We start from the raw sequence: 12303 nt of genomic DNA, 5'->3' as shown, positions 1-12303 counted from the left end.
TCAGCTCTCTCTTTAGATCCTTCCTCGCTTCCTTGTAAATATCAAGCGCCCCAACTGAAACTTCACGCCTCATCTTCACATAGGCCTCCTTCTTCCTCTTAACAAGAGATTCCACTTCTTTGGTAAACCACGGTTCCCTCGCTCGACCCCTTCCTCCCTGCCTGACTGGTACGTACTTATCAAGAACATGCAATAGCTGTTCCTTGAACAAGCTCCACATATCCAGTGTGCCCAACCCTTGCAGCCTACTTCTCCAACCAACACATCCTAAGTCATGTCTAATGGCATCATAATTGCCCTTCCCCCAGCTATAACTCTTGCCCTGCGGGGTATACTTATCCCTTTCCATCACTAACGTAAAGGTCACCGAATTGTGGTCACTGTTTCCAAAGTGCTCACCTACCTCCAGATCTAACACCTGGCCTGGTTCATTACCCAAAACCAAATCCAATGTGGCCTCGCCTCTTGTTGGCCTGTCAACATATTGTGTCAGGAAACCCTCCTGCACACATTGTACAAAGAATGACCCATCTAATGTACTTGAACTATATCTTTTCCAGTCAATATTTGGAAAGTTAAAGTCTCCCATAACAACTACCCTGTTACTTTCGCTCTTTTCCAGAATCATCTTCGCCATCCTTTCCTCTACATCCCTAGAACTATTAGGTGGCCTATAGAAAACTCCCAACAGGGTGACCTCTCCTTTCCTGTTTCTAACCTCAGCCCATACTACCTCAGAAGAAGAGTCCCCATCTAGCATCCTTTCCGCCACCGTAATACTGTCCTTGACTAGCAGCGCCACACCTCCCCCTCTTTTGCCCCCTTCTCTGAACTTACTAAAACACCTAAACCCCGGAACCTGCAACAACCATTCCTGTCCCTGCTCTATCCATGTCTCTGAAATGGCCACAACATCGAAGTCCCAGGTACCAACCCATGCTGCCAGTTCCCCTACCTTATTTCGTATACTCCTGGCATTGAAGTAGACACACTTCAAACCACCTACCTGAACACTGGCACCCTCCTGCGAAGTCAAATCTGTGCTCCTGACCTCTATACTCTCAATCTCCCGTACCCTAAAACTACAATCCAGGTTCCCATGCCCCTGCTGAATTAGTTTAAACCCCCCCCAAAGAGCACTAACAAATCTCCCCCCCAGGATATTGGTGCCCCTCAGGTTCAGATGTAGACCATCCTGTCTATAGAGGTCCCACCTTCCCCAGAAAGAGCCCCAGTTATCCAGAAATCTGAATCCCTCCCGCCTGCACCATCCCTGTAGCCACGTGTTTAATTGCTCTCTCTCCCTATTCCTCATCTCACTATCACGTGGCACGGGCAACAACCCAGAGATAACAACTCTGTTTGTTCTCGCTCTGAGCTTCCATCCTAGCTCCCTAAAGGCCTGCCTGACATCCTTGTCCCCTTTCCTACCTATGTCGTTAGTGCCAATGTGGACTACGACTTGGGGCTGCTCCCCCTCCCCCTTAAGGACCCGGAAAACACGATCCGAGACATCACGTACCCTTGCACCTGGGAGGCAACATACCAAACGTGAGTCTCTCTCGCTCCCACAAAATCTCCTATCTGTGCCCCTGACTATTGAGTCCCCAATTACTAATGTTCTACTCCTTTCCCCCCTTCCCTTCTGAGCAACAGGGACAGACTCCGTGCCAGAGGCCCGTACCCCATGGCTTACCCCTGGTAAGTCGTCCCCCCCACAAGTATCCAAAACGGTATACTTGTTACTCAGGGGAACGACCGCAGGGGGTCCCTGCACTGACTGCTTCTTCCCAGTCCCTCTTACAGTTACCCATCTATCTCCAGTCTTTGGTGTAACTATTTCCCTGAAGCTCCTATCTATGACCCCCTCTGCCTCCCGAATGATCCGAAGTTCATCCAGCTCAAGCTCCAGGTCCCTAACACGGTTTTTGAGGAGCTGGAGTTGGGTGCACTTCCCACAGATGAAATCAGCAGGGACACTGACGGCGTCCCTCACCTCAAACATTCTGCAGGAGGAGCATTGTACTGCCTTCCCTGACATCACCTCTAGATTTAAAAAATAACAAGAAAAAGAAAAAGAAAGGAAGAGCTTACCTGATATTACCTCAAACCCTGCTCCCGCTCAAAGGTAAGCAAATTTAAAGGCACTCACTCACCTTCACGACAGGCCCCTGCTCCCGCTTCCCAACCACCGTGGGGTGGGGGGGTTGGTTAGAGGAGGAGGTAGGATGGGAAACACTCACGAAGTGTTTCGGGTTTAACTGTCACTTGCCAACAGCCTCTCCACAAACCACCTTCAACTTAGGCTGACCGCACTGCACGTATGCAAATTTCCCCAGAACAGCTGATCAGTAGCTCTGCTCTGCTGCCCTCTACTGGATGATTGCCTTCACTCAAACTCCTCGGGTCCCCTTCGCAGATTCACCTTCAACTTAGGCTGACCGCACTGCACGTATGCAAATTTCCCCAGAACAGCTGATCAGTAGCTCTGCTCTGCTGCCCTCTACTGGATCAAAGTACAACTCCTTGCCCCCAGCCTGATCCTGCCTTACCTCAGGGCCCTTGGGGTACCCTCCCTATGCAGCCAGCAGTGGCAGAGGGGCACGTTGGCACTGTACCTACCTCCTTGACCCCCCCCCTCGGGTTATAGTGGTGGGAAGGATGCCCGTGGAGTATTGATGGTGCTCCCCTTGTCAGCGGGGGTGTCATAATTTCCATTGTGGGGGACCGGAGAACCCCGCCCATGATCTTTGCAGTGCATCAAATTCAAGCCTTGTGGACAAACTAAGGACCACTATGTGATATTTGTGGACCTGTCTGTTAAAGTTGGGATCGGGGAACCCTCGTTGAAGACAGGCTGGCCGGCACGCTTTCTGATGTGCATATTATTAAATACTAAAGGTGGGTGAATCCCACTGGGAGACACTGCCAGCACCATCAGGGAGCTCTCCGGTTTTCCCGCAGGCAGGAGAAAACAGGAGAATCGAAATCCATAATGGGTACAAAGCAGCTCAGGCCTTATTTTAAATTGGACCCTGCTCAGGAACATCTCACTCCTAAAATTTACAGTGCATCTCCAGAAGACCCGTATAAACTGTTTGTATAATCTCAGCGGTATCAGGACAATTTACTTGTTGCTGCTTGAGCGGAAAATTGAAATCTGTGTCAGACAAGGATCAGATTAGTCTATATAACTGGCTGTGAATTCTCTCCAGCCATGCTCGGGGAATGGCCAGTTTGCTCTCAATCATTAATATAAATTTGGGGGATGCAGGCATAGATAAATTCTGCGGCTACTTTGCTGTATCTCTGCAATTGATGATGACAGCTCTGTGAACCCAGAATCCCATGGCTGGTCAGGCAGGCAGAGATATAGTTAGAGATAGTTCCAACACAAGAATTGCGACTGCACGAGTAAGTTAATTGTTGTTGTGCAATTTTTAAAATCTCCTCCGACATCATTTTGTTCTAAACCTTAGATTGATTGGTAGATTTTTGACCTGCGTGATTGACAGTTTTTGTTTTGCCAGCTCCCCATTCCAGTTTCTTCATGATTTATTGCTATTTACGAGAACAATACTTGAGCTAAGAAAATGTAAATGCGACAATCGCTTTTAAGTGGGTTACCAGAGTGTGTCTGACACACACACTCAAGAGACACAAAACTTTTGTACGTCGGTAGATGAAATTATTTTTTTAAAATCTGGTTACTGTCACTCTCCATATTTGTCACTCAGCTGAAAGGAACCATCTTATTTTCAGTCATGACTACAATTATGCCACACATTAATAGGAGGTGTGACACGTGTCAGGCTGCAGGCACATGGGGCTGGATTCTCCGTTTGGGAGACTAAGTCCCCATACCGGTGTGAATACGGAGGTGTTTTACGCCAGGAAAACTGGCGTAAAACGGTCACCAGTTCCCTGTTTTGCTGGGGGCTAGCAGGGAGGCAGTTTAGAGCTCACAGCTCTAGCTACCGATACGGCCCTGAGCATTTCCGGGTCTGTGGCCGCGCATGCACACGGCAGCGGCCTGCAGCGACCGTGTCGTATTTTATGGCAGACGCTGACTGCAAAAATAGTACCCCACTTCGGCCGCTCGAGCACCCCGGATCGTTGCCCACAATGCACCCAGCCCCGAGTGAAGCACCCCCCTCCGCATGGATCAGCCTTCCCCCGACTGTGGTGCCAGGGGACTGAGTCCGCAGCCGCACGCGAGGTTCCCGGATGGTGTGAGCACACATTTAAAAAAAAAAAAATTTAGAGTACCCAATTCATTTTTTTTTCCAATTAAGGGGCAATTTAGCATGGCCAACCCACCTAGCCTGCACATCTTTGGGTTGTGGGGACGAAACCCACGCAAACACGGGGAGAATGTGCAAACTCCACACGGACAGTGACCCAGAGCTGGGACCTCGGCGCCGAGAGGCTGGTGTGAACACACATAAACCACACCATCGGGAACTCGGCCGGTCGGGGACTGAGCTTCGCAGGGCGGGCCACAGGCAATGGCCTGAGGCCGTGGATACGTGGCACGGCGTACTCCTAGAGTACACTGCTTTTCAGAGGGCGGAGAATCTGAAAGCCTGCGCCGCCCCGATATTGGCTGAAAACGGATTCTCCGTCCCGTTGCCAAACGCAATTTCGGTGTCAGGGAGCGGAGAATCCAACCCATGAAGTTTGTGTATATGTACACGCTACACTTTGATGGCGGGTATTTAGATCTTCAATTAACTTCAAAAAGACTTTATATCGGCCTGAATGGAATGCTCATGCACAGGTTGCAGAAAAAACACTTTACTATTGCAAATAAGTTGCATTATAGTCGTTTATCCATTTAATATTTTCATCGCATGCTGACTCTGATGGGAAGTCTGTCATCAATGAGAAATTGCACAATATGAGACACAATGGACTGGATTTGGCTGTGAGCTTCAGGATCCCGACACCTGGATGGAATGGGGATCCTGAACATGCACACATCCCGAGAGGGAGACTGGCAGAGAAATCTTCTAATACGCCAAATCGACCCTTGCTATCAAATTAAGTCAAAGAGGTAGCATGGTGGCACAGTGGTTAGCACTGCTGCCTTACAGCGCCAGGGACCCAGTTTCGATTGAGACCTTTGGTGACTGTCTGTGTGTGGAGTCTGCAAACTCCACACAGTCACCCAAGGTCCAAATCGGGACTCCATTTTTTGGGCATTTAATTGCGCCCATATTTTCTCAGGATATTGATTCATAATTTTCCTTGGAAAAATGCATGTCCCCTCCACCCAGCAAAAAAGAACCCTTAGTTGGATAGCTCCATTATTCTAGAAAATTCTTTGTGTAAAAGAGGAATTGATTGTCCTGGATTCTTCACTGCTGATGCTCTCTGGGGCAGGAGTTGCACCCAACCATGCGACCAGCTGGACCTGTGAGGAGCCAGGGTAATTGGAAAGCTGCAGGTAGGTTTCCAGCAATAGCCTGAGTCACCAGCTTAGGAGCGGGACCAGGAGGAAAAGTGCTGCAGCACTTCCCTCAGATCAAGCAAAATAAAGTTGACTTTGCCCAACCTCACCAGTTGCCTATCGGTCACAGGTTACTCAATGGATTCATACAGGCAAAGCAAGCTTTTAAATTTAAGCCACCCCCATCTCTTTAGAAATACTTTTCAATGTAAAATTTGTGTGCAAATTTGCGTCAGCCGACGGGCCCAAGCACAAAATGGATGCCGTAGAGTAGATCCATTGTTCAAAACACTAATCCAAAATACATAACCAAAAGCAGAATATGATTTATTCAGTCACAGCAAAACACAAGCTTGAGTTTTCACCATCATCCATCGGTGGACATTAAGCACTTCCTGCAACATGCCATAATAACACACAATCCCAATCGAAGAAATAGAAACCCATTCCTACATCAAGCTCCAGCCCAAACATGCCGAACCCTGACCATTAGGTTTACCAATCTCACATCAGACTGGTAATCATTGGCAATAAAGTCAGAGCATTCAGGAGAGAGATCCTGCATTTCAAAATAAAGTTTGAGACACTTTCAAACCATTCCACCTGTAATATCCCACACGGGACCTACGGGGAGGGAATTATTATCTTCCCTGTGGTCCTCGCAGAATACGAGCTCCCCCGCTAGGAGTGGGGGAACTCTAATGAACCAATGTACAATGGCCAGCAAGGCATTAACCAAAAAGAAAGGGCTCTGGGAGGGAGCTACTAGGCAGCGTATATACCATATTGTAAATAAATCTAGTCTGTTACTTTATTCAGTATGGACTCTCCATGTCCTCGTTAAGCCACTTACACCTATAAGACTAAGCAAAGGCGCTAAAAAAAGTCAGTTTCTTCAATGTAAATGTAGATTTTTATTTATAGCTAGATATGGATCATCTGGAGGGGCAGTTCGCTCAGTTGGCTAGAGAGCTAGTGTGGGTGATATTAATGTCAGCAGCACGGGCTTGACCCCATTCCAGCTAAGGTAAACTGCGAGTCCGCCTCCTCACCCTACACCATAGTAAAAATACTTGGCACTTTGCCATGGTTTGGTGAATAATTGCAAGCGCCTACCGACCTGCCTTTGGGAAGATAACTTGACCTGTTATTTCTTCACCTCCAAATATTATTCTCATTAGGTTACTATACATTAAGCATTCCAGCATTCTATTTTTCTTTAACCAATCTCTGTTAGATTAATAGTCTGAAAGTCTGATCTCTAGATATTGTACAGGATTAGGGACAGAAATCAGAAAGCACTTTAAATTGAAGTAAATAGGTCTTGTCAAATCAATCGGCTGTTGCTTTCACTTTTCACCTGAGGAATAATTAACAGGCGCTTCAGTTTCCCGAAAAGTTGTAACGCTAGGATTGCTGCATATTTGTCACTTTACCTTGTGAGGCTTTGTGCTTCTTTTTTTCTGTTTCTTCAGGCGTAACAATCTCTCCCGCTCCTAAGGGAGCACGAAATAGTGAGATATAAAATCCAACTTTTAGATGATCAACTCAATCAACTGAAAATATATAGCAAACATCAAGGATCAATAGTAATCTGTCAGTTTGATCAATTTCAGTCCATTCCAAACACGAGGCATTAATAAAAACAGATGCTGGTTTGTAAGGCCCTTTTATTGCTCAATAACACCTTCGGACAGGCTGAAAAAGTAATTTTACTCTTAAATGCAGAGTTATCATCAAGCACTGATGTCCTATTCTATTACTAGCTGGAGATGCAATCAACACAGGGGCCAGAAATATCTCATTTTATGTTTCTGATTAAAGGTTATTGACCTGTTTCTGTCTCCACAGATGTTACCTGACCCGCTGAATACCTGCAGCATTTTCTCATTTTATTTCATTTTCTAATTTGCTAAGCATCTTGTTAAATTATCCAATCAGTGGGGCATGCCAAATCCCTTCCCCAGAAGGCTTCAATGGTGAATTGATAGTCAACAAAGATCCAAAGATGTGCAGGTTAGGTGGATTGGCCATGATAAATTGCCCTTTGTGTCCAAAATATTTAGGTGGGGTTACTGGGTTACGGGGATAGGGTGAAGTTGTGGACTTGAGTAGGGTGCTCTTTCCAAGGACTAGTGCAGATTCGATGGGCCGAATGGCCTCCTTCTGCACTGTAAATTCTATGATTCTATGCCAAAACACCCTGGCACTTCCATAGGTGATAGCTGCATTAGCAGATTTTTTATTTTAGAAATTTAGAGTACCCAATTATTTTTTTCCAATTAAGGGGCAATTTAGCATGGCCGATCCATCTACCCTGTACATCTTTGGGTTGTGGAGGTGAAATCCATGCAGACACATGGAGAATGTGCAAACACCACATGGACAGTGACCTGGGCCGGGATAAAACAAGGGTCCTCAGTGCCGTAGGCAGCGCTACTGTGCCGCCTGTATCAGCAGATTTTAAAGAGAATTTAAAATCACTCGCAATTCATTTACTAATTACTAAATTGAAGGTTAATCTTAATCTTTCCTGCAATACGTGAATGTACTGAAGTAAGTTCCATATATTTCAGCTTGGAGCAAAATATAAACTAATTTTTTTACTAATCGAAACCAGATTCATTGACTAAAAATATTTTACGCTCCCCGTCAGGCGGGTTTGCGAGCATAGTGGGGAACGTGAAATTGAATGGGATTCCCTCCTGGTTTCCCCTCACCCGAGCACACAGTGATTTTATCCAGGGATGAGGCAATTGTGACACCTCGATTGAAAGCCCCCTTCTGAAGTGCGGTGTCCACCCATCCTCCTTAAGGTCCGGTGGCCTCCAGACCTCCCTTCCCTTCCAGCCTCTCTCCTGAGACCCGGACTGCCCGAGTCAAGCACCCCTTCACATGCCTACCCTACCCTCCCCTGCCTTGGGACCCTTGAATTACCTGGAGCTCAGGTGCCCTGACTTAGGCCTCTGGCGGCCTCCTGAACTTCCATTTCTGTCCCCTGCAGCACTGTTGTTGCACAGACTGGAGAGGTATCGGCCAAACTGATTGGCTGACAGGTCTCCAAGAGGGGAGCTTCCTCCTGAGCGAGGGGCAGACCGAGCCACCTGCAGCCACTCAATGTTCACTTGAATGTGAGATGGATGCAGGGTACCCGGAGTCGACGGGGACCATTTCGAGTGGCAGGAAGCAAGGCCCTGCCATACCAAAAATTCAGGTCATGGTGTATAAAAAACACTGTTTACATTTTGCAATTTTTGAATTTGCCTTTCAGACGGAAATTATATTGACTCAATACAAACATCAAACTGATGAGATGGAACTGGGTTCTTATCTCACAACCTTAATGTGCTTGATAGCCAGTGAATTTACACCAGTAATTTGGTATTGATGCCTACGACCAAACCCATTTACAATGTACTGTATTCTTAAGTTGATAAAACACACTCACAACTTTGATAAACACCCAGGTTTGCCATCAATCTTTTTAATGGAAGTGGAATGAGAATTTCTATTGAAAAATTTAGTGATCTTTTGATTAACGATACTAGTGTGGCTAGCAATTGCTTCACTGATGACAACCATCAGCAACTAAAATTCATAAGTGTACGGACAAGGGCAATAACAAAATGCCTCACCATTGATAAATCGTCAATAATGTGTTGTTGCTCAACGACCTGGAGTCTCAAGAACTCCATTTCTTGCCCATCTTGCGTTTGGTTCAGATCGTTCAGTGAAGTATGGCGTCTTAGCTGCCCTTGTGAAGCTACCTTTTCCTTCTGTCAAGCACACAAAACATGTCCTTAAACACATCAGTACTTTAAGCTATCCAAATAACTAAACTGTCTCAATATTCTCATATTCGTAAACGTAGGCAAATCGTTAATGGTAAAATAAAGCACACCCTACAACATTCCACATGTTAGCCTTCACAAGGAGAGAGATCAGCACTTGCATTGGTGCATTTCACTTGCTCCTGGTTACATCACTTAGAGCTTGAATACTGATGGGCCGAATGTTTGGCAATTAAGTGAAATTTAGTAGAACGGACATCTGCAATGAATTTACATGTTGTTCTCAGATTCAGAGTGCGCAAGGTCCACCAGATTTCAAGTGTGATTGTTTTTCTTCTTGTCTGACATGTAGATTTATCCAGGTAATGATCATCTATAAACTGATGAACAGGAGTCATTATTCCATATCCCCTGCATTCACTCAATGAAGCACCAGAGTTTCTCTGACTCAGTACTTACACAGCTTGTTCCACTACATCAGAGGTCTTAGACCAAGCCCTCCCCTTCTAAACCACTCAAATCGAAGGATTTGTGAAATTAACAGGGCAAGTATAAGTTAGAGCAAATGGATTCAATTTTAAATCAGGAACAGAAAAATACGTAAGGAGAATAAAAGTTGTACTGAACTGAGAGAGCTGGAAAAGGTTTCTTTCCCAGGTTACGTTTTATATTTTTAAAATCGATAACAACGAGCGAATGAGACTCCACATTTGTAACAGGTCATTTTCAACCGGAGAAGTCGACTGACAGCAATTAACACACACCACATCGTTAAAAGGGTCCTCAGACTGAAGTGGACAAGACATCTTTTTTGTGTGGCGAGTTCAGTTAATACCTATCGTGAAAAATACTGTACCTTCACCGTGTTTAATGCATATAGGTAATGAGAGAGATAGCAAGCAGGCATTTGCACAAAGCTGGCAGTAGAAACATGCAATTCAGGCTGCAACTTTTGGATTTCTGCATGGAACCACTCATTTAACCCTCGCCTGAGGTTGTAGTAGCGTCTCGGCAATGAGTCACATCAAGTTACAATTATCTCCCTGTTACCTTGGCAGACAATTATGGGCCAAATTCAACTGTGCTTGCTGAACCGGTTAAATTGCACCCGAGGGCGCAGTGCAGTGGCGCAGTGGGTTAGCCGTGCTGCCTCACGGCGTCGAGGTCTCAGGTTCGATCCTGGCCCTGGGTCAACCGGAGTTTGCACACTCTCCTTGTGTCTTCGTGGGTTTCGTCCCCATAACCCAAAAATATGTGCAGGCTAGGTGAATTGGCCACGCTAAATTGCCCCTTAATTGGAAAAAAAGAATTGGGTACTCTAAATTTTTTTTAAAATAAATAAAACTTAATTGCATCCGAGAATTATCAGCTACGTAAAATTTCAACTGTATTTTGTACCATTTCAGCATGTTCCCTGGTCAGCTTTTTTAACTTTTCTTCCATCCTCTGTATGGACTGCATGATGTCGTCATTCTTCTTAGTCAAGCGCTTGTTCCTTTCGACGAGTGGTTTCAATTGACTCTCCGTCTCGCGGACACGTTTCACCTGGGGAAATAGTTGACAGTCACCCATGGTTAAGTTTCAGCAAAATCCTTTCGACAGTGCAACAAATTAATTGGCATTATCGCAACTTACTTTTCATGTGCGATCATTAGCTCCGCTCAAATTTGCTGCATGGCGGATAAATTCTTCCGGGGATTTATTTCAAATATCTCACTTTCTTGCCCGGAAGTGAAAGATTTTATTTTTATTTATCCCCTGGTCGAAGAGAATAGTTTGATACATTTGGCTTGACCTTACTCATTTGCTAATGTCGACGGGCACAAGTTATCATATTTACCAGTTCATTCCTCTCATCTGCTAGCAGGGTGTTCCGGTCTTCCAGCTTTCGAATCACAGCATTTAGTTCAGCAATCTTCAACTGGAACCTCCGCACATCCCTTTCATCCAGCTGCAGTTCCTAATGAAGAATTTAGAGTGCGAAAGTAAATGATGTGTTTTTTTGTTGAGAACAGAAACATCAACATCTGCCATACGTAAATACCAAGGAAGATATTCAAACATTTTGTACAGAAGAAATGGCCCTAGTGTCAAGTCCCCCTGACACACACAAGCCGCTCTAATTTTGCATGAATTACATTCAATGGGAATTCATCACACAAATAAAACCACGGAGGCTTGAATATAAATTGTACCTCTTGTGCAAGTTGCTTTGCTGCATTTGGCTATAACCACTCAACTGAAACAGGCTTCTCGTATCATCTCCGTACAGTCTCCCAACAGGTTTTTACCCCCATCTAAAAATGATCATGGGAACAGCAAAATGACTGTAGTTTAAGTATTTTGAATTGTCAGGGGGCATGTAGCGGTTTAGAATGCTGAGGCCCTTCAGCTTAGACACCGGGATTTCCAACTGATGAGATGAAAGCTTTGTCTACCAGAAGACTGAGGAGTGTGGGAGGGGAAGAAGTTGGTCCTCATTGTGCCAATAGTCCCGGTGAACTAAGGGAATAAGATGGACCAATCTTGTGGTGAAATATCCACACCCCCAGGATAACTACTGGACGTAAGCTGCAGAATTCTCCGTCGGCCAGATCCTTCGATCCGCCGGCAGCGCTGCCACGCTTGTGGGTTATCCAATGGCGTAGGGGAGCCACAATGGGCCGGCAGCGGGAACGGAGAATCCCGCTGTCAGCGGGTGTGAGCCGCTTAGGAAAACACGTGTCACGTGCCGTCAGGCACTTGGCCTATCGGGGGTGGAGCATGGCTGACCAGTGGGGTCGGCCGGTGACGCGCCCATGTCATTGCAACGACGCATGGCGTGCGATGATGCCATTTCTGAGGGGGAAGAGCATGGCTGACCAGCGTCAAACCAGTGCCTGCCCCGATTTGGGCATCGGAGTCGACTCTCTGCCCAAATGCCGATTACAATATCGTCGTCAGGCAATGAAGAATCCCGACCCATTTCTATGACGATGATCTGGACATGATAACACATTCTCAGGCTCATCCTCCAATTCTGCTGGGGAACCTGCGAAGGGAGATACTGTGTGTTTTTTT

At 46.0% G+C, this 12303-nt stretch overlaps 1 protein-coding gene across 1 annotated transcript in view; it reads right to left on the bottom strand.

Annotated features, from left to right (window-relative positions):
- Positions 1 to 12303, bottom strand: part of LOC119963435 (janus kinase and microtubule-interacting protein 1-like) — a 432838-nt gene that overhangs the window by 136744 nt on the left and 283791 nt on the right. The window contains exons 6-9 of the mRNA XM_038792562.1: positions 11084 to 11203; positions 10642 to 10788; positions 9088 to 9228; positions 6889 to 6948 (exon numbers count right to left, since the gene is read on the bottom strand). Coding sequence (XP_038648490.1) covers positions 6889 to 6948; positions 9088 to 9228; positions 10642 to 10788; positions 11084 to 11203 — 468 coding nt within the window. The remainder of the gene's footprint in view (positions 1 to 6888; positions 6949 to 9087; positions 9229 to 10641; positions 10789 to 11083; positions 11204 to 12303) is intronic.

This window comes from Scyliorhinus canicula, chromosome 3, assembly GCF_902713615.1.
Source record: "Scyliorhinus canicula chromosome 3, sScyCan1.1, whole genome shotgun sequence".
Taxonomy (NCBI): Eukaryota; Metazoa; Chordata; class Chondrichthyes; order Carcharhiniformes; family Scyliorhinidae; genus Scyliorhinus; species Scyliorhinus canicula.
This window is presented reverse-complemented; position numbering and strand designations above follow the sequence as displayed.